Source organism: Physella acuta, unplaced genomic scaffold (assembly GCF_028476545.2).
Source record: "Physella acuta isolate Inbredline_101_S28 unplaced genomic scaffold, ASM2847654v3 ptg000298l, whole genome shotgun sequence".
Classification (NCBI taxonomy): domain Eukaryota; kingdom Metazoa; phylum Mollusca; class Gastropoda; family Physidae; genus Physella; species Physella acuta.
In genome coordinates, this window is record NW_026731817.1 from 172,493 (window position 1) to 198,894 (window position 26,402).

The window sequence follows — 26,402 nt, forward strand, 5'->3', positions numbered from 1 at the left end:
TCTTCATTTAATTTGGGTGGTAAAGGTTTTTTTTAACACTAGTTCAACCATGTTCTTTAAAATATTTATATTTTACAGTTCATTAATTATAGAAATATATAACTTACTCTTTATACATAAATATAACTATAAACAAAACACAAGTAAGATTAAAAGATTTATTTAATTTACATTGAGTTAATTTATAAACTTATGACAGGCCTACATATTGTATTTTATAAATGTTAACACAATAAACCTTTCTAATATCCTATTTGCCTCGTTTTAAATGCAAGAAAATCATTTGGTTATCAAACCTAATGTAAAAATCTATTACTTGATCTTCAAGACATATTAGAATATGTTAGTATATTTTGTAACCTTACAACTTTTTGAAACTATCACATCGAATATGATTAATGTGATTAGACAACCAGAAACTTTGTCAAACTCAATTTGTCGAGAAACCACTGGGCGCATCACTTATTTTGTGTGACATCGCTACTTCATTCACAAACACACCACCATTTCAGCAAAAAGCACATTACATCCCATGTTTACTTCTGTACATTGCACTACCATTCATCCAACAGCTGTTCTCACATATGTACAAACACTAGGTAACAAGTAAATCACACTCATTTCTTCCACTTCTCCTGGTGTTGATAGGACGTCATTGGTTTGCCCCCAGAGCCACAGGTGCCCACACCAACCTTTCCTGAAACACTGTCTGGAGTTGCAAAGATACTCTTCTTCACTTTACCTTTGGTTGTCTTTGCAAAAGTCTGAAATGTAAAAGAAATTATGCAAGGGCTTGGTTTCGGACTGACCACACAAAAAAACAATTTTGTTTAAAAAGGATAACATAACAATGTCTTGATTAATTTAACTGCATTTACATTTCTTCTAAAGAATTTGTTTAATATCATATAATGTGCTAGTTTCAGGTTAGCCATACATGAATCAATGTACAAGCTTATAATCAAGTTTCTTATACCAAACCAAATGTGTTAAAAAATAACATAGTATGTGAATCAATATAAGTTTATAAAAAAATTTCTCACACAGCTTTTACACTTACAAGTATACTAGATTTGATCTACTTATACTATACATGTTATGGGTATATAGAACATCTAAACTAGTTTTTACCTTATGATTAAAATCTAGCCATTTGTTTTTGTCTTGCTCATGTTCTTCCTCTAGCTGCTTCATACGCTGAGCTTTCTTTAAAGACTTTTTTCTTTTATATTCTCTTTGTTCTGCGATCAGATCTTTCCTTGTTAAACAAAAACAGTGTTAGTAATGTTAGTTGTTTGTTTAAATGTATAGATGTCAATTAATTCATTTAAAAAAATTAAATCGTTGACAGATAAAAGTCATAGTACTTGGATTTTTTAGCATCGGTGACTCTGTCTCCTTTGGCACCTCGCTTTAATATAGGGTCAACAGGTTTCAGCTGAGAGATCTGAAAAACATTTTGCATGTGAAAGATTAAACAGAACAGTTGAGGAAATAATATGGACATTATCATAGTTCTTCTCAAAATTAGATTTTTTTCTAAACAAAAGTAAAAAGCTTTAACCCAAAACTTGTGCCTATATTGTTTATATCACAAAACTACCAGTAATTGCCATTTATTAGTAAAAGTGTACATTAGCAGCATTAAAGATAGAGCAAGAGATGGACTTACTGGACTGATTGTGCTGTTATTCCATCCAGTAAATGTCACAGTGCAGGTACCATCCTCTAAAACTTCCTCAATTAGTGCTTCATAGTGTCTGTAAAAATCATTTTTAACTCACAATATTTTGAAACTTGCAAAGGCTAAAATGAATATTGTCATTTAACTAAACTATTAGTAAAAAGTTATTGAGGCAAGGCTACAGTTTTTCAATGCAGTCTAGTTTAATGCTCCTACTAGCCAAGTCAGTACTGGACACATCCTGATACACATTCTTTAATAATTCTGATAACACAAACAGAAAGAATGCAGTATTATTTGATGATCTAACCACAAGCAGTCAATTCAGATTACAACTGAATAAGTACGTTAGAACAGATGGCAGGATCATCATTTGTAAAAATATGGATGACACACTACCCGCTGCTTGCTTCATTGTTCTGACTGCAGCATTTGATACTTTGGTGTACACATATTAGTAGTTGAATGTAACTGACAATTTAAAAAAAAAAATTTGTATTTTCTGCCGGAATTAGATTTTTCCATGAAAATTCCGAAAACTGAAATCTAGCAAAAGTGAAAAAAACAATTTAATAGGAAGATTAGGGCTTCCTAAACAATATTAGGGAAATTTAGATCTCTGAAAACTTTATAAGGAATGAGCATTACCAGTAGGTGATGAGCTTCACTTGTGTTAAGAGGACGAAGAAAGATCTTTGATATATTGAAATGAGTCAAGAGAATAAGCAATGCATTTGTTTATGTGAGAGTAGGTAGTTTATGGTTACATGTGGTGAGGAAACAATCACTTTACTCTTCCTCCAACAAAATTAACCAACTATCCATCTATTTCCAAGAATTTTAACCAACTGTCCATCTACTTACGACAGAAACATCCAATTATCCATACTTTCAAAAACAGAAAAAAATGTGTATTCTTTAACCAACAGAAACAACTTACTGTCCATCTTCCTCCCACAAGGCCATACATTTGTCCCCAACTTTCCAGTCTGGCACCGCCCCATCTTCACTGCTTGCCTTTTGACCCCCACCACTGGTAGATGAGACTGTGGCTGATGTGCCAGACCCAGTAGCATTTGCAACTGGTGCAGAGATCAGTTCTGTGGTCAATTGAATTACTTCCTGGAGGTGATATAACCAAGTGAAAAAAGTTAATTGAGAACAATATGACTTACACAAGCAATTCTCAAAAACACTAATATATATCTCAGTTGTTATCCTTTCTGGGGTTTTTGTTCAATTTAATAGGGGTTTTAGATTACTGCTTTTTAATCAATCAGGAATCACAAATTTTGCAGGTATGTAATATATGCCATAATTCTTTAAAATATATTTACGCCTATAACTATTATTTTACCTTGATATTTTCTAATAAGCTTATGAATTACAAAATCACCAACCAAAATACAGATAATAAATTTAACTTGATACCAGTAGTCTGATGTTTCTTTTTTTTTATGTACGAATTTTGCAAGATAGTTTTAAATCAAACTGTTCTTTAAGGTTATAAATTTACTTATTGCAACTATCATATAAGTTTCACCATACATAAACCATATTTAATAAGGAACTGTTTTTGCAGTTGCTAAAATACCTACATCCTTTCATAAATTAGGCTGTTTTTATTGTAAATGACTGATACTTTTTTTAAAATGAGAAAGTGTGCATTTTTTTTTCTATAGTACAACACAATTATGTAAAAAGAGCACAAGGAATTAACTTTTTTTTTTTCAAAATCATTGATAATTATTCAGTCAAATCTAAAAACTAATACCAAAGCATAATTATTTCAAAATTATTTTGAGATAACATATTTATTTTTAAATGCTATATAGGATTACATAATATTAAACAAGATAACGCAAAGGGCGGCAAATTACAGCAATACTTTAATGTGTCGTCTAGATCCTCGGCTATGAATAAAATGCTGGGGGTAATAGACGCCCATACTTACTCTGAGTTGTCTATAGACTAGAGTACAACAAGTTTCCTGCCTTGGCTGCTTTTATCATGCTCACAGTGGAAGACGCATGATCTAGAATACAAGAGTCTAACAGAAATTAAATTTGGATTGTTCAACTAGGAACATTACTTTTACGTAATTCAGTTATTTTTGGTGTCTTAAACTAAAGCAAAAATCTGAATTTTTTCAATCCAGATGAATTAAAAGTTGAATGGGGGGGTCTGGGACTGTATTAATGCTGGCTTAACCTAAGAAAACTGGACTATCTGATCAAATACCAAGAACGATTCCATTTTGCTGAGTTTCATTATTGTACTGCTTTTGGAAATATGAAGGAACTATAGATTCAAATATTTATAATCAATGATACTACTTTTTTTTTGCAGTAAAACAGTTTTACTCTTTTTAAAACAAAAGAAAGTTGTTTTTGTTTGTTTTTTAATATCTCACCTGCAAATCTTTCTGGAGTTTTAGCAATTCCTCATTAGTTGGATCTGTTGTCAGTGCAGCTTCAACCTAAAACGTGAGGAAAAAACTTTCAGTGTTGATATTGAAACAGACTATGTTATAATTTTAAAAAACTGTTGTTTGTTAATGGAGGGCAGCTTATCAAAACTAAATAGTCTGATCTATTTTTAGTTATTAGTTACTATCTTAATGCTAAAATAGGCAATAGATCAATGTTTCTGTTTGCGCATCTTTCTGTGAACCTTAAACAGCAGTGTTTGCTAGTGAGATTTGCTATGTATTATGTAAACAGCGGCCATCTATAAGTTGGAGTGGTTTCCCCTGAATCTCTAGACTAACTAGATCTATAATTTGCCCAAAAAAAACTCAAACAAGATGGCTGCTTAAGTAAATGAGCTTGGTTGCATCTGATGATAACATCGTTATCTTCATTTATTACTGAAAAGTTTTAATACCATTGTGTAATAATAGGTACATTAATATCATTAATGAAACTTATGAAACATTTTTGTAACTTTCAAAACATAAATCCTCCTAAAAATGTGAAATAATTAGGCCTACTAAAATTTAATGAGTCACCTTTTTTTCACATTACTAGTCTCGGGCGATTTTACGTACCTAAAATGATAGATTACCGACTAAAGATTTTGTAAACTAATGATAGTGGTTCTTAACCTAGAGCCCTAAAGTCTATCATTCTATCAAATTCTAGAGTAAAGTTCCCGCACGCAGTTAAAACCACAGAGGGGCCATCGCCTGTTTATCGCTTCGTATAATAATTGTTTGGATGCTTTATACGATTACGAAACTACCGATATCTGCTGTACGCATGTCCATTTCTAAAGATATCCATGTCAATTTTATTTGTTTTCTCCTTCTGGAAGACAAGTTTTTGAATTTTCTAAGTTTAGGTATGGTGTCAGCCAGTGATCCCAGTTCCCCCGGATGAAAACACTAGGTCCGGGATGAGACGATTAAAACCAACCAATGAAAGCTTTTAATAACTAGGTTAACTATAAATAGCTTATACATATGTTCGGGACTCTGTAAATACTATAGCTAAGGCTATTAAAGCAACCTGAGAGGTGAAATGGGGGTGGCTGCAGCTTGGGTAACGATTAGGGTGGTTTCACCTCGCTGCGTAACCAACAACTTGAGCTACCTCGCTGCGTAACCAACAACTTGAGCTAGACTAGCCTAGATCTAGATGCTCTATATTTCAAGTTAAGTCTACATACAAGCATGTCTAAGCAGATGTTAGGTTTTGTCTTGTTAGTGATTGTTACGTCCCTTGTGTTATGATTATTATAGTTGCGTCCCTTGAGTCATCACTGGGTCATCCGTGATGTGTAGTTAATAAATTTAATTAATGTGTTTTTTATTTGGTTTTGCAATCTAATAATAATTAATAATACAATCAAAAACACGTTTAAAAGTGTAAAATATGTATTTAAGTTATTAAAATTGGATTAAAACGAATAAAATATGTCATTGCGCAAGCCGGTTCAGATGGCCGCAGGAGAAAAAAAAAGGGGGAAAAAATATCGCAAGTAGTGAAGTCACTAAAACATGAATATCTCAAATTCTATGTAGTTAGTCTCATATAAATTCAATTTTCTTCAAATTATAAAAAGAATAGCATATAATTGTAGAGCTTTAAAAATGCAATCCAACAGTACCAATTTTATTAATTTAGCATAATTGGTTGATTAAATATAATTTTTTTAGTGTCGCAAATAAAATATATAGAAACGCGACCAAAAACGCAGGTAAAAAGTCAAATTCACTTGTTTTAAAGCTAGTAAGCAAGAAAAGACATGATTCTTTCTTACTATTGAAACCAGTTTGCTTATACCTACATTTTTTTACACCAAGGTGAAAGTAAATAGTTTATATATATTTATAAAATGCCATTTATATAATTTATTGTATGTTTTGTGATGAATTTTCAATTGGAAAATACCGCATTTGGAAGCAGAAAGATAACATTTACAGATCAGATGTTGTTTGGAATGTTATAGATCTATATCAAAATGTTTAATAAAATTCAATTAGAGTCCACCCATTTCTGGTGGGTACCTGATATACATTGGGGAAATTAAAGGTAAAAAGTAACGGCGGCTGTGAGTAGTGATGACCACACGGACAATCACTTCATATGCCGAGGTCAAAAAACATGAACTCTACTTCATCTGCTAAATAGATTGCTTGGTCTACAGAGGAATCTTAATTAATGTTTACAGGGGCCTAATAAAATTGAGTTATGTTTGTAAAAACATTAGGCCTAAGCTTTAAAAACTTATTTTGGTCAATATCGGAAAAAATAAAAATCTTTTCGACTAAATGAGTTGAAAAAATCTTTGAATTTGTTTCATTGTTTGTTATTATATCTTGTAGTATTTAGAATTGAAGCTTTCTTTTTTAATTACAAGTTGTATTAATTTCAAACCTTAATGTAATTTCTTTTTAATTCAGTATTACTATTAGCCTAAATGTAAGGTAGGCTACAGAATTCAGATATTACCTATGGTTTTGTGATTTTTATATGTTTATAACATTTGTGTTTATGAAATGATCTAATGAAGTTATCAAGCAAACTGTTTTATTATTATTTTAATAGGCCTGCAAGTTATAAGTACAAAATATAGATATCTAATCACTAGATCTAGGTCTAAGTTTAAGAAAAAACTACCAAAAGGGTTTGAAATACTTAAATATAGTACTAAAAGTAGCTATGTTTTGAAAAAAAAATATCTTAAACTGGAGACATTCAATTTAAAAGTCATTATAAAAACTCCACGATCTAGATTTATTTCTAGATCTCTAGTAGGAATACAGATTTAGAGGCTTTCCCATCAGTATCAATGTACTATCTTAGCTATGTGGGAGGTCAGTACGAGTTCACTGGGAAAAAAATCGGATCTGCCGTAGGGGGGTGGGTTTAGTGCGCAAATGCTCCTGACCGATTGCCAAAAGGTACAGAAATTCTAAAGATACATTTTAAAAGAAAAATGGACGGCTGAACTGCAGTTATCAAAATATCTGTGTAAGTAGAAGTATAAATAATAATATTTTACACAAATATAGCTGTCTTTTGCTAAATCTAGCTCAATTTCCACGAAAATCGCATCCTGTCGCAATAATTTTTATATCAGCTTGTCGGCCATTCAACGATCTATCACGTGTAGCAGACGCCAAACAGATTTACCCGTATGGTATTGCGCGAATGCTATTTTTAGCAACAGTGCCGAGACGCGATCGAAAAAAACGAACTAGAAAGTGGCCATAAAAAAGCGGGTCAGGGGAGGTAATTCAACTCGCGTTATGAGACTAGCTAATGCATAGGAATACAATTAAATATGTAGAATGGCAGCAGAGTAATATAAAAATATAGTAGTTTCAGTTTTCGGTAAACCTCCATTTTAGCGTATTTTATTCTCCGTTGCTTGTTTACCTCCAGTTGAGCGTATTTTATTATAACAACCAAAACACACCAAAACATTAGGAAAACACGATTTATTATTTGTATTGTATTTTTGTTTTCACAAATGAATAAAATGAATGTTTAAAAAACACGACTTGTTTATTTGTATTGTATTTTTGTTTTAACAAATGAATAAAAAACAACAAAGAGACTGACTTCAGTGAAGTGCTTTGTTTGTTGGTTACAAAAATAGAGATACACACTTTGTACAATTAAGTGTTCCAATTTCAACTAAACTGAATAAAAGTATTAAAAGGCACAATGATGCTGCCGAAAGTGGACCGAGGGGGGGGGTGGAATTTGGTGAGGGATGGCTTGGATTGTTAGAGAAAGTGTGACAACTCATGGTGTCATTTAAAAAAATAATAATGTTAGAGGTCGTCCATAAATGACGTCACACTCGTAGGGGGAGGGGGGGGGGTCCGTAATTTTGTGACGGTGTGTGGTGAGAAGGGGGGTTCAGATGGTGCTACGTCATTTTGGGGGGGGGGGGGGTCTTGCTTTTTGTGACGACACGCTTTTTTTTTACGATTTTTACCTCCCCCCCCCCCTCCCCTCCGTTATACGTCGTCACAAAAAGTCAGACCCCCCCCCCCCCTAAAATGACGTCACATCTCACCCTACAACCCCCCCCCTCAAAATTTCTGTTGAATTTTTCTTAAAACATCGATAATTTTTCCAAAATCTTGTCAGAACTCTGTCAACATAGAGTATTTTGATCAATTCATATTACAATTTATTAAAACCGTTTTCTAAAACGTGAAATAACGGCTAAAACTTGTTTTTCTAACATTGCTTTTCTATAATGCAAAAAAGGGACGTCACACCATCTGAAACCCCACCCCCTCCCCCTCATCACACACCGTCACAAAATTGCTGACCCCCCTTTCCCTTACGAGTGTGACGTCATTTATGGACGACCCCACATCAATTTTTTTTAAAAGTCAGAAATTTACTCATACAAAAAAGGGAAGGATGGTAGATTTACTATGAATTTAAATAACGTACAACTCTATAGTAAAATATTTTTTTCAGTTTTAGCAAAACTGTCAAATTAAAAAACACAGAGTTTGTACATTTATTGCATAAATACAAAAATATAAAACAGAATGATTAACAGTGTATCAGTTTCACCATGAGACAAATGCCTTTTTTTTTAAAATACAATACAAATAAACAAGTCGTGCTTTTTAAATATTCATTTTTATTCATTTGCTAAAACAAAAATACAATACAAAAAATAAATCGTGTTTTCCTAATGTTTTGGTGTGTTTCGGTTGTTATAATAAAATACGCTCAACTGGAGGTAAACAAGCAACGGAGAATAAAATACGCTGAAATGGAGTTTTACCCAGTTTTCAGTTTGTTTCAGTGTTAAATATAAAAGGGTTAAAAAATAGCTGTGGAACTTTTTTCTACTTTACTCCAGTTTACTCTCTATTCTCTATGACTCTGTGTCATTTAAACTACAGTGACTACACTCAGTCTCAGTGATGTTGATGGCAGTTTTTTCTGAGTTTATTTTGAACACCAGAAAAATGTATCTTAATCTATCTATATTCTATAGATCTAGTATCTAAGATCTAGATTCTAGATCTAGATCTGCTATCTAGTCTAACTCTAAGTCTAGCTGAGCTAGAGTTAGTGTAAGACTTAAGACTTAAGAGTTAAGTTAAGAGGAGTGAGGGCTATCGAAAACAGGTTTTTTTTCTTCAAGAATTAAGTTTCAGACGATTACCTGTTGCAATTGGAGTTCATATGTTTTTAAGTCATCTAAGCTAGCCATCGTAACTGTTCCAAATAAATATTATTGACCTATAGATCTATAGTAATTAATTTAGAGCAAAATCTAGATCTATGTTCTATTTATTAATCAAAACAGTTGGAACTAACAAAATATTTATACTTTATAGCGACTGGCTAGTTAAAGTTGCCAGATTTTTATATTAAAATAAAATAAAATTAAATGTAATCCATATCGAAAAAAAAAAAACCAAGAACTGTCCTTTGCTTTCTTAAATATAAATTATATAGCTAATCCGTATTTGTTATTTTCACTTGAAAAATTGAAAGTAAAAGCATGGATTCAAATACATTGTTTAAAATAGCCTAAAATGTAAGCTGTTATGTCAACTATTCAGTTCCAATGCTGCTAAATGTGGATATAATAACTGAGGTCACTATGAATATTCAAATTTGAGCGTAGTGTCTGACTAGATCCTAAATTGTTACCCATCCCAACGCCCTCATCTTTTTTCGTTATTTAGGCCTATCTTGAACAATGTAGGCTATTTAAAATATAATATGCCCTATTGCAACTTTCTATCCTTCACACAATGCACAAAAATCATATGGGAATGTATAGTAAGCCTTTTATGCTAGTTAGGTCCTTTGGCCGAAGGAGTTTCTTTCAGCCCCCACCCCTTGGAAAAGTTAAAGAGCGGACGGGATTGATGTGAGATGAGAGATAAAGAATGCGTGGAACGCAGAGGTGAGATAACAGTTTCAGTAGAAAATGAGAGCTGTAACAATGGAGTTTTTTTTTATTCATTTAGATCAAATAAAAAGATTGTCCTGCATTCGGGGTGTGCTTTTTTTAAATATTAATCGCCGCCAAAGTCGTTTGTGCCACAGTCTAGCATTTCAATTCCTAGACGTGGGCGAACACACACATATACACACACGCAAGAATATCACACGACTTTTGTCACATACACACACACACGCGCACACACGCACAAACGCACGCACACACTCACACACACACACACATATATATATATATATATATATATATATATATATATATATATATATATATATATATATATATATATATATATATATATATATATATATATATATATATATATGTGTCAGTCAGTCCGTCATCGGTATAATATAGATCATGGGTTCCCAATAGAGTTTCTTCCAGGCAGAACCCCCCCCCCCCCCAAGAAAGTCTACCGCCCCCACCCCCCACCCCACCCCACCCCCCCCCCCACCCCCAACGAAATGGAATTTATATAGAAAATATATCCTTTAACCAGTGTCCGCCCCCCCCCCCCCCGCCCCGGAAAATGTTGACCTACTCCCCCCCTCCCCCCCCCCCCCCCCCCCCCCGAAAATATCAAGTGCCCCATGGAGAAAAAAGTCTGGAAGAAACACTGGTTCCCAAACTGTGGGTCGCCAACTGGTCACCAACTGGTAGACTAAATCCTAGCACTGAAAAAAATACCTAAATATTCAAAAGAATATCTGAAATTCGGCTTTACTAACATCACTGGAAATGGAATAGAGAAGAAACAAAGTGTACTGTTCAAAGTTGTTCTCAGTCATGAGCCTTGTAAACGTCATTTTGATACGAGTCATTCGAAACACACCAAAAAAGATAAGGAGTTATTTTGTCAGCACGAAGCTAGTTGCAAACGTCAGAGACTTGATCGAACAAGAAGTTTTCACCAAGGAAACACAGCATTAACGAAAGAATCATATGAAGTTGTAATAGAAATTGCCAACAAAAAAAAACCCACGCAAAAGGAGAAAATCTCATCAAACCCTGTATGCTGAAGATTGTGAAATTAATTCAGGGGATTCCAGTGTGGTTAAGATGCAACTAATATCTCTGTCTAAGAACACAAAACGGCGGCTTATAGTAGATATGTCCGTAGATATTAAAGAACAAATTTTGTATGAAATCAAGCTTTCACCATTGTTTGCTGTTCAAGTTGATGAATCTACACACGTGAGTTCCTGTTCGCAGTTGCTTGTCTGTAGGAAATATATTCATTCAGATTATAACAAAGAAGAGTTGCTATTTTGTGAAGATATCAATAATATCATGGAGCAAATAAATATACTTTTTTTTTTTAACTGGATGATTAAAACGGAAAAACGGCTGTAGTGCGCGCTGTCTATACATGTTAGAGTCAAAATCGGTCTTTCAGAAAAAAACTAAAATATTTAGCTCCCCAATCAAGGGGAATAAATTGCATGATTGGGGTCGGTGTGGTCGAGTCGGTAAAGCTCATGGTTGCTTGCTAAATTGAAAAGTCTCGAGTTCGAACTTCGAACCCGCGAGCATATGAGGCTCGTTAGCTGGGGACACTCTTCAAGGAGAGACAACTCCAAAATCAAACAACTGCTGCCTTGTAGTTTGTTCTTAGTTGGACAATGGCTATGGACGGAAGCAAATCCAAAAAGAAAAGCAGGCTGAAATCGGAGTCTCAATGGCGCATAACCAGTAATGTTGACACGTAATCCTTCCAACACTAAAATTAAGAACGAAAAAGGAGAAACTGTATGATTTACTGGTATGCCAGTGCCTGCAAGACTCCTACGAATCCATTGCTAATAAGAGTCGTAAATTATTTTAAATCTGGAGCCCTATAAACACTATTCTGTTTAAAGAACTGTGCAAAGACATGAATAAAGATCACGAGGTTCTGCTTTTCTACCAGCAGTACGCTGACTATCAAAAGGAAATTTTGTGAATCGAGTTTTGTGAATTGAAATTTGGAGTCAAGCTGTTCATTGAAGTGCAAGGAAAACAAGACCTTTTGATAAACTTTAACGACAAAGCGTGGTTGGAGAGAGTATTATGCATAGCAGATATATTCGAACATCAACATAAACTTAACCTGAAGCTTCAGAGAAAATGAACGAATATTATCTCTTTTCAAGATAATATCAGGACATTTAACAAAGCTGCGAAATCGGCGAAGAAAAATAAATCTTGGAATTATTGCCATGTTTGAGAAACTCTGCAGTATCATGCCAGTATGGTAGATGAATCTGATTGTAAGATAAATGCAAATTTGAAAGAGGATTCTGGGCATCTTGAATCTCTTGAAAACTAACTGAGGCATTATTTTCCCTCAGCTGAAAATAAGAAGCATCTGCATTGACACGTTACCCAATTTCTGCTTCCCTCAATGTTGCCAGCATTCCCGACGAATTACAAAGATATGTAGACACACAAGGAACTAAAACTTACAAGGCAATCCATTCAAGTTTGGGTATGAATGGTGCATACTACACCAACATTGTGTGAACAGTTTTTCATTTAACATAGTACTTGACGCGGAATCTTCCGCAAATTTAATTGGTACTGTCGAATTCACAAATGAAATGAATTACTGAAAAGTAGAAAATAAAACAACTAAATAGCGGTGTATAATACGCCGCGGGTCGGCTCGTTAAAAATAAATCAAATAAAGAAATTAAATGTTGAGAATGACATGAGGTTGGCGTTATCAAAAATTTAACCGTGTATGTTGAGGCTTGCATGCAATTTTACTCATCGTATTAAAACAGTTAACAAGAATAATTCATATTGAAAGTCTACTTTGAAATTGTTTTAATAAATTGTAATAGGAATTGATTAAAATACTCTATTTTGACAGAGTTCAGACAAGATTTTGGAAAAATATCGAAGTTTAAAAAAAAATTCAACTTCAATTTTGAGGGGGGTTGAAGGCTGAGGTGTGACGTCATTTTAGGGTGGCGGCTTTTTGTGAAAATGTGTGACGGAGGGGAGGAGGGGAGGTAAAAATCGTCAAAAAAAAAAGCGTGACGTCATTTATGGATGACCCCCTTAGGGCTTTTTATAGGCCTACATACAAAGTGTATTACAATATGTCATATTGCCTAAATCTAATTATTTTAGGCTACGCATTAAAATCATCTGAATTAATTTTTAAATAGGCTATTATAATTTAGATCTAGAGCAGTGCTTCTTCCAGACTTTTTTCTCCGGGAAGGGGGGGGGGGGGCACTTGATATTTTCAGGGGTGGGGGGGGGGTCTACATTTTCCGGGGGGGGGGGGGCGGACACTGGTAAATGTATGTTTACTATATAAATTCCATCTCGTTCGGTGTGGTGTGTGTGTGGGGGGGACTTTCTTTGGCCCCCGAAATGATGCCTGGAAGAAACTCTGATCTAGAGTTTAGATCTTTTTCATTGCGTCCCAGTCATGAATATCAATATTTATAAACCTAGATCTAGATCTTTACGTTAATAGTTACATTTGCCAACAATTTATTTTTTATTAAAAATAACAAGTTTACTGCTTTATTATATTCGTCGAAACGTCTAGTTCTTGGTAGAATCTAGATTCTATAAATCTACCTTACAATAAATATTGCTTTAAATTTTAATGAATTATTTTTGATATCGTAATTTTAAAATCTATAATAAATAATGATCGACCCTTGTCACGTGAACATCACCGAATCGAGGCACATGCGTAGTCGCCGCCATTGGTTGCGTGTTGAGGAAGGGAATTTCCTGTGGATAATTTTGTGAATTTTTTCTTTATTTTGGTTGTTAAAGTGATCTTTCGAATACATTTGGATAGATTTTCAATAAATTTTTGTGTAAAGACTGTGAACGAACACTTTCTTAATCTGTGGGGGTGAAAAATTAAGTGGGATGTCTGCAAATGTCGATCAGGTAAAACCATAGTTCTGACTATTACTTAGAGAAGTTCCGCAATGCGGCCATGTTTGAGATAAGTTCGACGTCAGCGTTAGGTGAAAGAAAATAGGTGTGGCTAAGGTTTTAAAAATTGAAATGACAAATTGCCCAGTGGTCAGTATCAATATTTGCCTTAAAAAGCAATTGTTCATGGATCTATTTCGTCGGAATGAGTGTTAATGTTATTTTTGTATCTAGATCTAACATGTTTTATGTCTCCTAACTTACTTCTTGTCTTACCGTCACAGCAGTGACTTACACTCTTTTACAGTAAAATTTACTCAGAATCAGCAGAGCTCTAAGATTCTTGTACAGTGACACAGTGGGAGATTTTTATACCAGTGTCCGATAATAGAATCTTCTTTAAAAAAGGGGTGTTAGGTTACTGGTAGTTACACACATTGCTGGCTAATGTCGATGCTAACCCCAACCCTAGTCCTGCCATACATATTACAGTGCCATACACTAACTAGATCTAACCCTAATTTGAAATTTCTAACCATAAAATTAGATCTAATCTAGATTCTAGATCTTGTTGAGATTACAATACTACCAACAACCCAACACCTATTTTATGGAAGAGTCTATTATTGGACACAGTATCTAAAATTATTAGACACAGTTATGTATGGGCACTGTGGATTATTGTGTTCTTCAACATTGATGTTGTTTTTTGTTAGATTTAGATTCTAGATCTAGAATCTAGATTTAGGTCCAGAATCTAGTAGATCTAGATAACCTGAAAATGGAAGCTTGTTCAATAGATCTATCATGAAAATGATATCAATATGCATGGCTTTCTTAATTATCTAATACCCTACTTAATCTAGAAAATATGTTGGCTATGGTAGCTTCTAGATTCTAGTAGACTACCAAATAAAAAACTATAGGCCTAGTCATAGAGTATTGAGTATAGACCAGGGGTCTCCAAACTTTTTAGCCCGAGGGCCGCATTAACTATCAAATATCAGTTCAGGGGCCAGATTTTCTTCCATGCATCTCTTTAGAGTGACAGTGTCGTTTCCCCCCCCCCCCCCCCCCCCCCACCCAACAAAATATTATTTATATAGAAATATATACACATTTTAAATACACCCCCAGGAGAAAAAGTCTGAAAGAAACACTGTCGGGGGCCGACACGACAACACACTCGAGATCTTAGTTTGTTCTCCTTGGGCAAACACAACAATCCACCCTCCATTTTTTGAACTTGTCTCTAAGGAAGTCATTTGCTTGCAATTCATTGACCTCCATCTGCAGTTCCCCAGGGCAACTGGCTACATTTGTTTCAAATGGGTTTTGAAAGTCTCACTTCTTCTGCCTTTGAATCTTAGTCAGATAACCGTTACTGAAACTGCAGCTGTAGGTCTTTGATGATCTCGCATGCAATTGAAAAATTGTGAAACTTGTTAGCAGTTTTCACTATTTTAGTAACAATGTTTTCATCAATGATTGCAACACGGAAGGCAATGGTATTTGCACCCAAAGCTACATTTTAAAATTGTTTTGAGTTTTCTGGGCAAAGTTCCTCAGCCACTTCTAACTAACATTTTTTACCGTGAACAAAAAGATCTCCGCGGGCCGCATGCGGGCCGTAGTTTGGAGACCCCTGGTATAGACTATTGGCCTACATATTTTATGTTCCTGCTTGAGATGCTGCTTACTTACTGAAGTGAGATTAAAGGTATAGATCTAGGTACTGTAAGAGAAAGGGTCATCATCGGTCATTTGTAAGGAGTGTTTATTAAAGTTAAAAATTATTACATTGTCACTGGGGAAATAAGAAGCCTGGAAAAGTACCCAATCGATAAGTTCAGGAACATTATCTTAGAAATCAAAGAATAATTAGCATGAAGTTCCAGTACAAAAATTGAATTTTTTGCCAGCCATGTTTTATCTTTTTTTTTGTACAGAGTGAAATTATAAAATTATAGGTCTAGGGGCCTATTTTTTTTCAAATTATTATTTTAATATAGGCCTACATATTTTACATAGACCACAGCAGATTTTTTTCCAATTAATAGATGTCTGTCACAATTATTTGCATTTTACAACAAATACATCGAATTGTGAATGAAATCAATAAGCAGTAGGGTTGATGAGACAGTCTTTATTCAGTCTTATGTCAAAATATTTTACATTGGCTAAGTAGATGGAACTTAAATATTGTCTAGCTTTATATAGGGCCTATAGGTAAGTTTAAATTTCCAAATGAATGCTTTTTATATGAACACTTTTGTGTTGCACAAATTAGTTTTGCAAATAAGAAAACATTAAAATATTTGTCAAAATCTTAACCTATGATGATGTAACACATATATTTCAACTCATGTTTATTTAAGCTGTCTGTGAAGCTATTGCTTTATTTTTATTATTATAATTCCACTTTTACAGCAAAATGACGTTTTACTTTATTTCTATTCTGTAGGCCTATTTGTTTTCATCAATTTTTTACATAAACTATTATTTCTGAAAGGTTAACCACCATTCACTTTTTTAAGAAAGTATACACAGAAGTGATTCAGATTACCATTTCATAATTAATTTTACACTATGCCACAGTTTCAATTTATGTACTTTGTATAGCAGTACTTTTTTTAACAACTAGAATTTTTTTTTTATGTAGTTAAAAATGCTGTCTATTATTTTCTAGAATAAATTTAACAATACTTTAAACTGGATATTAATACTTTTTAAATTCCTCTTATCAAAAGGAGTAAAGATAAATTGCCAGCACTTAAAATTTCTTAACCTACTATAGATATATCAGACATGCCTACCGTTCTGCTACAAGCAGAATTGCTCAGATTTTTTACAAAAAATTGTGTCCTGTTCCGCTGTCCTGCTTTTGTTCCGCTTTTTAAAATAAAATTTAAACAGAACTTTAAAAGCACAGGGAAAAGCTATTATCTCCCTTTGACACATTTCCGTTTCCTTTTTTACTTACAATATTTACAAGTATAATCTAAAAATACTAGATCTACTAATAAATAATGTGGACAAGCTAGCTTCTGAGAGTTCTTTTTGGTATTTGCTTTTGAATTGTAGATTTAAATTATGGCTTAAGTAACATGTTGGGAGAAAAGTACAATAAAATCATGACTAACATCCTCATTTCTAGATGTAGATATTAAATCTATCTTGTAACTGCAATGAAGTAACTACGAGTTTTTTTTTTACTAGATAGGTCTTAACTGTTAACTTATATTTATATATCTTTTGGAGCCTTCAGCTTTTGTTGATCATATGGTTAGAATATAGCAAGGTTGGAATAATCAAATCAATATTGGGGAGGGGTCTCAAGTTACTGGTTTACTTTTTGAAAAAAATGTAATCTGACATTAAGCAGTGTTTAGATGTAGCCTAGAGACTAGTTATATATAGCTAGAGGCCTACTAAACACCATACCTATACTTGTATGTAAGCAACTGTGTATAATGTCTTTAGACTTATTTTTAATTAGGGCCTATTTATTTTTATTTTTTACTTAATAAAGTAGCATCAGAGTGTATGTTCCACTTTTTAGGTATGACTGTTCATACTTTTGGTTGCCAGGGTTAGGCATGTCCGATATATGTGTATGTATGTGTATATAATTATGAGTTAGTTATCAAGTTTAAAACTGATACATTTATAAACAAAATTTAATCAACTGAAACATTTTGAATATGATTGTTATAGTTACAAAGTGTCAAATTTAATTTATAAATTATCAGATTTTTAAACCCTGTTATCACTGTTAATATGTAAACATGTCTGGGTTTTATTATTTAATTTTAATAGTCCTATTTTTAAACTTGTTAGAAAAATATACAATAGAATACTGTAAACTACTCCCTTGCAAAATAAGCATGAACAGTATTCACACCTTGATTGGCCATGTTCATGACTTTCTCATAGCTCAAGTGAGTAAACATGATTGTTGTTCATCAACATGGGAACACAGGATTAATGATGACAAATAGGCTGGGTTTTTTTTTAGTATTAAATATTCAGAATATATACTTGACTATAACATATGCATGCCTTTTTTATGTAGTAAAATGTGTTTATCAATGAATTATTATGCCTAGTTTACACTTTGTAAAGTGATTTAACTGAATATTTTTCTATTTCATATTTGTAATAGAGGTCAAAGGGCCAGTCTAATCAAGGTGAGTGATTCATTAAACACATTTTAATCTATTTAAAAGTTTTAAATTCTTTTATTGAAACTAATTTTAAAGTTTGTTTTACTAGAAATTTTACACTAATCTTCCTCATTAACAGTGTCAAATGGTGCAGGAAAAGATGTGATGAAAGAAGATGATGGCTATCTGCAACCCCCACAACACCCAGTTAGATCATGGAGCGATCAGACCCAAGATGTATGTAACAATAATGTAGTTTTTCCAGCAGTTACTTATTTTAAAGTTGTAAAACTGCTTATGTATATATCTGTCCACATTTTATTCCCACATTATATCTGAATTTAAAAAAGTATCTTAATTTTATATCTATCTTGTATTTAGTGACAGATGTAGTGCTCAATCTATCAGCATCAAGTTATAAACTTGTTTTTGGTGAAATTAGAGATGTTTTACTTAGTCTATGTATTTTAGTTTTCTTGATAGTAAAAAGTTAGTATACATCATAGGTGACATAATTTGGACATCAATATTTCTGTTTAAGATGCTATAGTGTATTTTATACTTTTTTATGTTTTTGATTTTGGCATTCAAAGTTTGCCACCATATTTTTAATTGAAATAATATGTGTGGTGAATAAGAAATGCTAGATTGTACTTCAGGGTATGTTATTTATTAATTGTTAATTGCAATTTTAGTAACAATCCTGTGACAGATTATATCATGCCCTGCTCTTTTTCTAAAACCAGTTCTCCCCAAAAAATGTATAATAAGTTTTGTTACATTCACATTGCTTTATCCTTGATACTCCTTAAATTCAATTATTAGCAGAAATCAATATTTTCATTTAAGGTGCCATTTTCCTATGATAATTTCTTTCTTCTCTTCTTAAAATCCGGTATTACAATATTAGAACTAGGTTGAGATTCTAATTGTTATTGCTCATTTCTTTGTTGTCCCTCATTCAAATGGATGATAGAATACATTTAGCTTCAAATGGACGATTACACTTGGTCTGACAGTACTAGATAACAGGGGTGTGATGTTATGAAATCATCTTTGCATATTTCTAAATTTACAAATTTTCAGTTTAAATTTAAATATTCGAACAAAAAAAAATTTGGGGGGGGGGGGGGGGGGGGGGAAAGTATCTCTAAAAATGTTGCTGTTTTTTTTTTTTGAAACGAATAGTATGTATGAGCTTGGTTTAATTAATTCTGCATGTGCAGTAGTCTTGCTACAATTTATCATCCATGTTTTAAAAGCTACCTCCTCTAGCATTACACTATGCTTTCTATTTAATTAGAGAATCTCAAATTCTGAAATAGCTGCCAAAGGTTACTATGAGGGCTAGGCAAACCCATCCTTTGCAACTGTTGCTGATTCCTCAGGTTGTGTGAACACACATTGAGTTTGTGTTTGACATCAATATCAGATAGTTATGTTCCTTCCTGCTATAACTTATGCTATAGGCCTACTGGTTTTCAAAACTCAGTGAACTCAGTGACCCCTTGACCATGTCTTCTTAGTGGGGGTACTCATAATAGCAATGTTAAACTATTAATTAGTGCAATAATTTTGTGACCGATTTAAATGGGATATAAATATAATGTTCAGTCTGGGCCTAAAAACTCCTTTTATTTTCATGGTCTTTTCACATCCCTGCTTTAATAGTAACTTACTATTAGTATTTTTTCTATTGACTATAAAAACCATTATCATATTGCTTTGCTCCTTTTAAGTACCTTGCAAGCAAGGTTTGTTTTAAACACCTTGTATTTAAATTAAAATAAGAGAATCTTTTATTTCTTTTTTCCCCCAAAAAGACCACTTATGGTGCACCACCAATGTCAACTGGAGGAGTTACGGATTCATTCTTTCAGAGCTATTATCCGTCAAACATGACATACCCTTTTATGAATCAAGGACTAGGTGGCAATGAAGGACCTTGGTCAAATGGAGCTGACACAATGTTTGGCATGGGATATGACTACAATGTTTATGGTGGCTTTGGGTTCCCTTTCAACAATTGGGAGTATGCCGCCAATGACTATTGGGGCAACTCACAACCAGTTCGAAAAGACCAAAGAGGTTATCCCTCAGAGGAGGCTTACTATCCTGCAGACATGATGCCTCAAGACAGCTATGGCATAATGAATGGTGTTTCTGCACCTCCTGAGCAGCAAGAGCCAATCGGGTCTGTAGAACAGGGAATGCGCAACATGACATTGGCTGCTACAGCTTCTTCACCAATTGACTCTAATGGTCGGAAAAAAATTGATATAAGCCAGCCCCCTGGTATGTCTGATGGTTTTGGGGTTGAGCCTTCACATTTGATGCCACCTTCACATTCGCAGTCTGTTTCATCTTCCATGATGAGTGGTGGTGGGCAAAGTCAGCCTAAGAAATCTTCATGGGCTGCCATTGCTAGCCAGCCAGCCAGACCCCAGCAGCAGCTTAGGCCTAGGACTATACCTCGTCCTCCGGTGAACCCAAATAAACCTCACAGCATGGACATTGGGACATGGGATGTAAGGGGTAATCCAAATAAAGTGACTGCTCCACCATCACAACAGCCTTCCTCACAACCACAGCAGACTCGTCAAAGCTGGGCAAACAGCTCTGCCCGCAATAGACAGATCCAGCCCCACTCCACTAGTGGTCCAGGAAATGATCCAGGCAATGCTGGTAACAGCACAAACCTCAACTCCAACAACAACAGCAGCGTCAATAGTGCACCTGTTAATCCAGGCAATCATAGCCCACCTTATTCTTCAAGCTATGTGAGTAGTGCAGGAGCAAGTACCACCAACAGAAGTAATTCTAGTAACAATGTTGCAACAACGAACGGTGAGAACAGCCATGCTAGTGCTCCAGCCTCGTCACATCCTGTTTTGGACCAACTGAAATCTTCCAATTTGTACAATCCCAAGGAGTTTAACCTCAATCCAAAATCTGCTCGTTTCTTTATCATTAAATCTTACTCAGAGGATGATATCCACCGCTCTATCAAGTATAATATCTGGTGCAGCACAGAACATGGTAATAAAAGGCTGGACCAAGCATTCAGAGAAAGAGAAGGCAAAGGACCTGTCTACCTCATTTACTCGGTAAACGGAAGTGGTCATTTCTGTGGCATTGCCCAGATGATGTCACCAGTAGATTACAACAAAAGTGCTGGTGTGTGGGCCCAGGACAAGTGGAAGGGCCAGTTTGTTGTTAAATGGGTGTATGTGAAAGATGTTCCTAATAGTCAGCTAAGACATATCCGGCTGGAGAACAATGAAAACAAGCCAGTGACAAATTCAAGAGACACACAGGAGGTACCCCCTGAGAAAGGCAAGCAGGTCTTGCGAATTGTACACAGCTACAAGCACACAACATCAATTTTTGATGACTTTACCCACTATGAAAAACGTCAAGAAGAAGATGCTCACACTGTCTCTACACGTGAGAATCGTAATGATTTAAGAGATCACCGCAGTGGTGACAGAGACCATAGAGGGGGTGGTGATCGTGATCGAGGAGACCGTGGTGATAGAGATCGTGGTGACCGTGACAGGGGAGATGGACGGGATCGGGGTGAAGGTCCTGGCGGTAGGAACAGGGTAAGAAAATTTTTTTGTGTTCAAATACTTTTGTAATATACTACTGAAAGTGAAAACTTTTTTTAAAAAAAATAAATGAATGTGTAAATTTTGATGAATTAGAAGAAAAATTAACCTCAGCTGCTGTGTTTATTAATGTTTAAAGTGACAAAAAAATTTTATTTTAGAAGAATTTGATGATATATTGAATTGTTTGTTTTTGCAGGACAACCGCAGAGGTGGACATGATGGTGGTAATCGCGGTGGTCGTCAGAATTAAGACAGGATTGTTAGGGACTCCTTCCCTCCTCCCTGCTAAAAGTCAGCTGTTTGGAAACACCAGGATAATTCACTTATACACTAGTGCTTCATCTTTAACATGCTATAAAGCTGACAAGGGCCATAGGGAGAAAACACTCTCTGTTGTGCTTTTTTTAATTTTATCATTTCTCTACATATTTTTCTCTAAGCAGTAAGTAGTAATGACTGAAGTTCCATGTTATTTGGTGAAACCCTTTCAATAATTTCTTCTTCAACCATTGAAAATTATCTTCATATCTGGTTTTATTTACCTGAGGAGGGGTGGAGGAGGATAACTACTCTGAAGGGATCCACCACTTATGTTTTTAACGTTCTGTGTATTTTGGACGTGCTGGTAACTTTGTAAGCATGCAGAGACCTAATGAAATGTAGAAAACATTTCACTGCTGTACATGAAATATATCACGGCAGACTCTGTTTGGATTCTTTTAATCTCTAGATTCAAACAAAATTGTTAAACTATTCCAGTTGGGCAACAACAACCTCAAAATGAACAGACAAAAGACTGCTTTTAATGAATACAAATTTGACTTGGTATCAAGGAGTTCTACTTTGTTACTCCCACAGACTTAGTGTTTCTGCTCATGTTATAATTTTTTTTAAATTCCTGAGAACAGTGAAGTTTGACACTTGGTAGACGTGTATATGCATAGTGTTTTGTTCAGATCATTCAGTGAACTTCATCAGTTTTTAAAGTTCTGGGAAGAATTAACAATCACATCTGACTGCTATACAGTTGTAAAATACGGGACAAAATTCATTAGTTTCTTATTGTCTTTTGCTGTCAAGACACCAGTGATCACTGCTGAAGATGGCTGCCACAAGGACATCTGTCTGAAGGGAATGGATAACGCTGGCCAAAGTGTTTCATCTGTTAGTGTCACTGAGTTTTTAACATAAGGGCTCCCCTATTTTCCAATGTTGTGTGCGATCAGTAGTGGCAGTCATTCAAACTAGTAAGAAACAATCTTTTTTCAGTGTGATAAAAACTTTTAAGTGTCACTTCCACCTGCAGTCCAAAGTTTCATGTTACATGAGTGCGAAATTTAGGTTTTTTTTTTTTTTTGTTCCTTTACTAGATCAGATTTTAAAATTAAGATTGGAGAAAAGCAGTTTTTTGTTTTATTGATATGGATGCCTATTTAAATATTGTAAACATAAAACAGCCTTTATTTCAAACAAATACATGAGTTTTAGCCTACTCTACATGTTTTTGTGTGTTAACTAACTTTATAGGCCATTTATTATTTTGGCAAGGCGATGTAGTTTTTATCAAAATTATAATTCATATTACAAAGATTTCATTATGCATGATTACTTAGTTGAAAAAGCTGATTGTATAAAAATTCACAGTATAAAAAATTTCATTTGCTATTTAGATTGAGTTTGGATTCCTTTTTGAGCAAATGTATTCCTCTCTCCTTCCCTCATTGATTTTATAACTGTATTAGAATGTGTTGATTTTGAAACAATTTTTTTTCTTACAACAATAATATTCTTTCATGTTACTTGTAATAGTTGCTGAATCAGATATTTAATTACCCTGGTAAACTGTCTGTCAAAGTTTAGTTGAGACTTGCCCTCCAGCATCAGCTGTACACATGTCTGATGAGTTTCTGCTTCAGCTTGATGCTACACACTGTCAGGTCTATTCCAATACAAACTATTTTGGCAGCACTGTTATCCTTCACTTGTACTTTATGTCAAATTTAATAAATATTCAAAAAGTAGTTTTTTTTCCTTTGTTTTATTACTAAGTACCAATATTGGTCTTTAAAATTTTATATGTAACATTTTGTCCAGACAATGCATCATTTGCTTACCATAGTTGAATTTACCTCGACATTGTTGCTTCATTACAAGTGACTTAATCAGCTTGTAAGTGTAACATCTATTTTGGGTGGGATTTATTTTACTAGACAGGAACTCCAAAGTAATGATCCAATTCCTTTAATCCATTTCATCAAAATTAAATATGATTCTACATTAGGCCTACCTGAGTGCTATAATCTTAATTGCTGATGGAATTTATTTTAAAAACTTCCACTTCACTGCTGAGGGAAAGTCAACATGCCTGCATTTTATTTTTACTGGTAAAGTTAACATTTTAAAAAGCTGCAGAAAACAGTTATAATTGTTCTTCTTATTTTTAAATTTGTTTGATTCATGGCAAAAGCAGTTGTCTCATTACTTGACATTTATAAGTCCATCAATTTTGCTAATACACTAAAAGTTTACTATGGGGTCTAGTGTCTATATGTTTCTGTTACTGCTTAATACTAGACAGGGAAGGGCGTAATGAGCTCAATGTATTTCTATAAATATGCAGTTTCACCTGTATAAATTAACTTTTTTCTTGGAAGTTTCAAAATTTAACTTGAGCTTAATACATGTTGCTGTGCATGTTTAACTATATTAAATAGCTTAAATCTGATTAAAAATTTAAAATTTTTTATACAACACAAACTTCATTCATATCAAAAGCTATAAGTAATACTATAGTACTTTTGTTTGTCACATTTAAGAATTTTTTGGTTTTGTCCATTTTCTTTGTCTTATTTTTTTCTCTTATGTCCATGTTTTTATTTTTTTATTTGTTAGTAATGTTAGGTTGTTATTAAGTTACGTCTGTGTTTTATTTTTGTGTGTTGGTTTTTAATGAATATATTTCTCACCTAAATGGGTTCAATGAGATGTATAAAAAACAACTTTTGGAGCTGTAATTTTTTTTTACTCTTTCTTCCACTTGTTAGCATTTTTATCTCTTTAGTTATATCTTAGCTGCTTTTTCCATGAATTTTTTTTATCTACCTTCTGTTTCTATGGAATTCATTGTACAAATCTAGCTCAAGAGGAAGCTTCTAGCCAACAAATGTTTGTTCTAGCAAGTAGTTAGGTTCAACATGATCAATTTACAATGACCAGTCTAGGCATTTAGATGCAGGCACTGCTAAATGAGCAGCACACCGGGTTTTTTCTTGCTTCACCAGGTGGACTTAACTAGACTTGGTCTATTTATGTGTGACTTACAAAGTAGTAATGGCTAGTCTTTTAATAGACTTTGTGGCTGCACAATTTTTGTTACCATAGGATTACTTTGTTGAATCAAAATGATCTACACATGCAAGAAATCGTGTTACAAATATATAATTGTAGAAAAAGCCTGGGATTTTTTTTTGTGTTAAAATAATTCCCTTTTCATCCCTAGCAAATTGATAATTTTAAAACTAATTGTATTAAACATTTGTCTTAAAGGGTTAAATCATTATCTTCATCTTGCGTGGTGGATGTGTATGTACCAATAAAATATAATGTTCTTTTGTCTGCCTCTCTTATGCTCAAGTGTTTGTTCTCATTTGCATTTTTTTTTTGCTTGATACTGTACACAGTGTTTATTAGAAAAGTCTATTGGTTACATTATAACGTTATTATTTACTGGAAAGCTTGAATTTATATAGGAAAAGAAAAGTTCATCATATTGAGGATCTGTCTGAGTTAATTGTAGAATTACCAGTCGCAGCCAACGGTACATCTTAAGTGACAGTCAGGAGCAAAATAAATTGTGTGTGGTGCTTTGAAAGTTGTAAATTATCTGAAAGTGATATGGTAGGCTACTTCGATATTATGCTACGGGAAAATCTATATGCCAATACGATACATTAGTCCTCTACCGAGCTTTGTGAACTTGATGGTGGTGTCAAAGTAAAGTTAAGCTGTCTGATCGATTAGCATCCAATCTATTACCGTACGCCACAGAAACAAATACCTAGTTTAATCTATAGTTTTTTTCAGCGGGGTGAAGGTGTCACTGCATTATTTTGGTAGATTCGAATAGTTGGTTTTGCATTAAAACTGCAAATTCTGGGCAGGCTGTCAATGTTAAGTATAAATTATACCTAAATAGGACATTGTGAATATATTTATCACAACTTTTGCTGGTTTAAATGGGTCTTCTTGTCGTTTATAGGACGGTGTGGTTAGGTAGTAGAGCAAAAAACTTCTGAACATGGAAGTTGCCTGCCTGGTTCCCATCAGTAGGACATATCACAGTCAACCTAACTCATAGGCGTACCAACCAGTATCTACGTCAGAGAAAGAATGGACAAAGCTGATCGCAATATCCCTTTTTGAATACAGAGTTCACATGTGAATTCCACACCAGATTGTCATGCCGAAAGGACATCTGCTCCCAACTGGCCAGGTCACAGTTAAATTAGTTTACCATGTCTGATTTGTTTATTAATTACATTTTTACAGACGAAAGAAAATGAATAATAGGCATAGAGTATA

The 26,402-nt window shown here is 34.1% G+C and overlaps 2 protein-coding genes across 2 annotated transcripts; one reads left to right on the forward strand and one right to left on the reverse strand.

Moving 5' to 3' along the window:
- Window positions 1–145: 145 nt before the first annotated feature.
- LOC131939869 (survival of motor neuron-related-splicing factor 30) lies at window positions 146–9,498 on the reverse strand. The gene is made up of 7 exons (XM_059298390.1): window positions 9,338–9,498; window positions 4,098–4,163; window positions 2,625–2,806; window positions 1,673–1,760; window positions 1,368–1,447; window positions 1,132–1,258; window positions 146–764 (listed from the first exon to the last, which is right to left on the reverse strand). Exons 1-7 carry the CDS (start codon window positions 9,383–9,385, stop codon window positions 618–620), a joined length of 738 nt encoding a protein of 245 aa, XP_059154373.1. The 5' UTR covers window positions 9,386–9,498; the 3' UTR covers window positions 146–617.
- A 4,344-nt stretch (window positions 9,499–13,842) lies between these two features.
- Window positions 13,843–25,447, forward strand: LOC131939871 (YTH domain-containing family protein 1). The gene is made up of 5 exons (XM_059298393.1): window positions 13,843–14,053; window positions 18,207–18,231; window positions 18,347–18,444; window positions 20,031–21,812; window positions 22,018–25,447. The coding sequence occupies exons 1-5, from the start codon at window positions 14,033–14,035 to the stop codon at window positions 22,069–22,071; spliced, it is 1,980 nt and encodes a 659-aa protein (XP_059154376.1). The 5' UTR covers window positions 13,843–14,032; the 3' UTR covers window positions 22,072–25,447.
- Window positions 25,448–26,402: the final 955 nt, after the last annotated feature.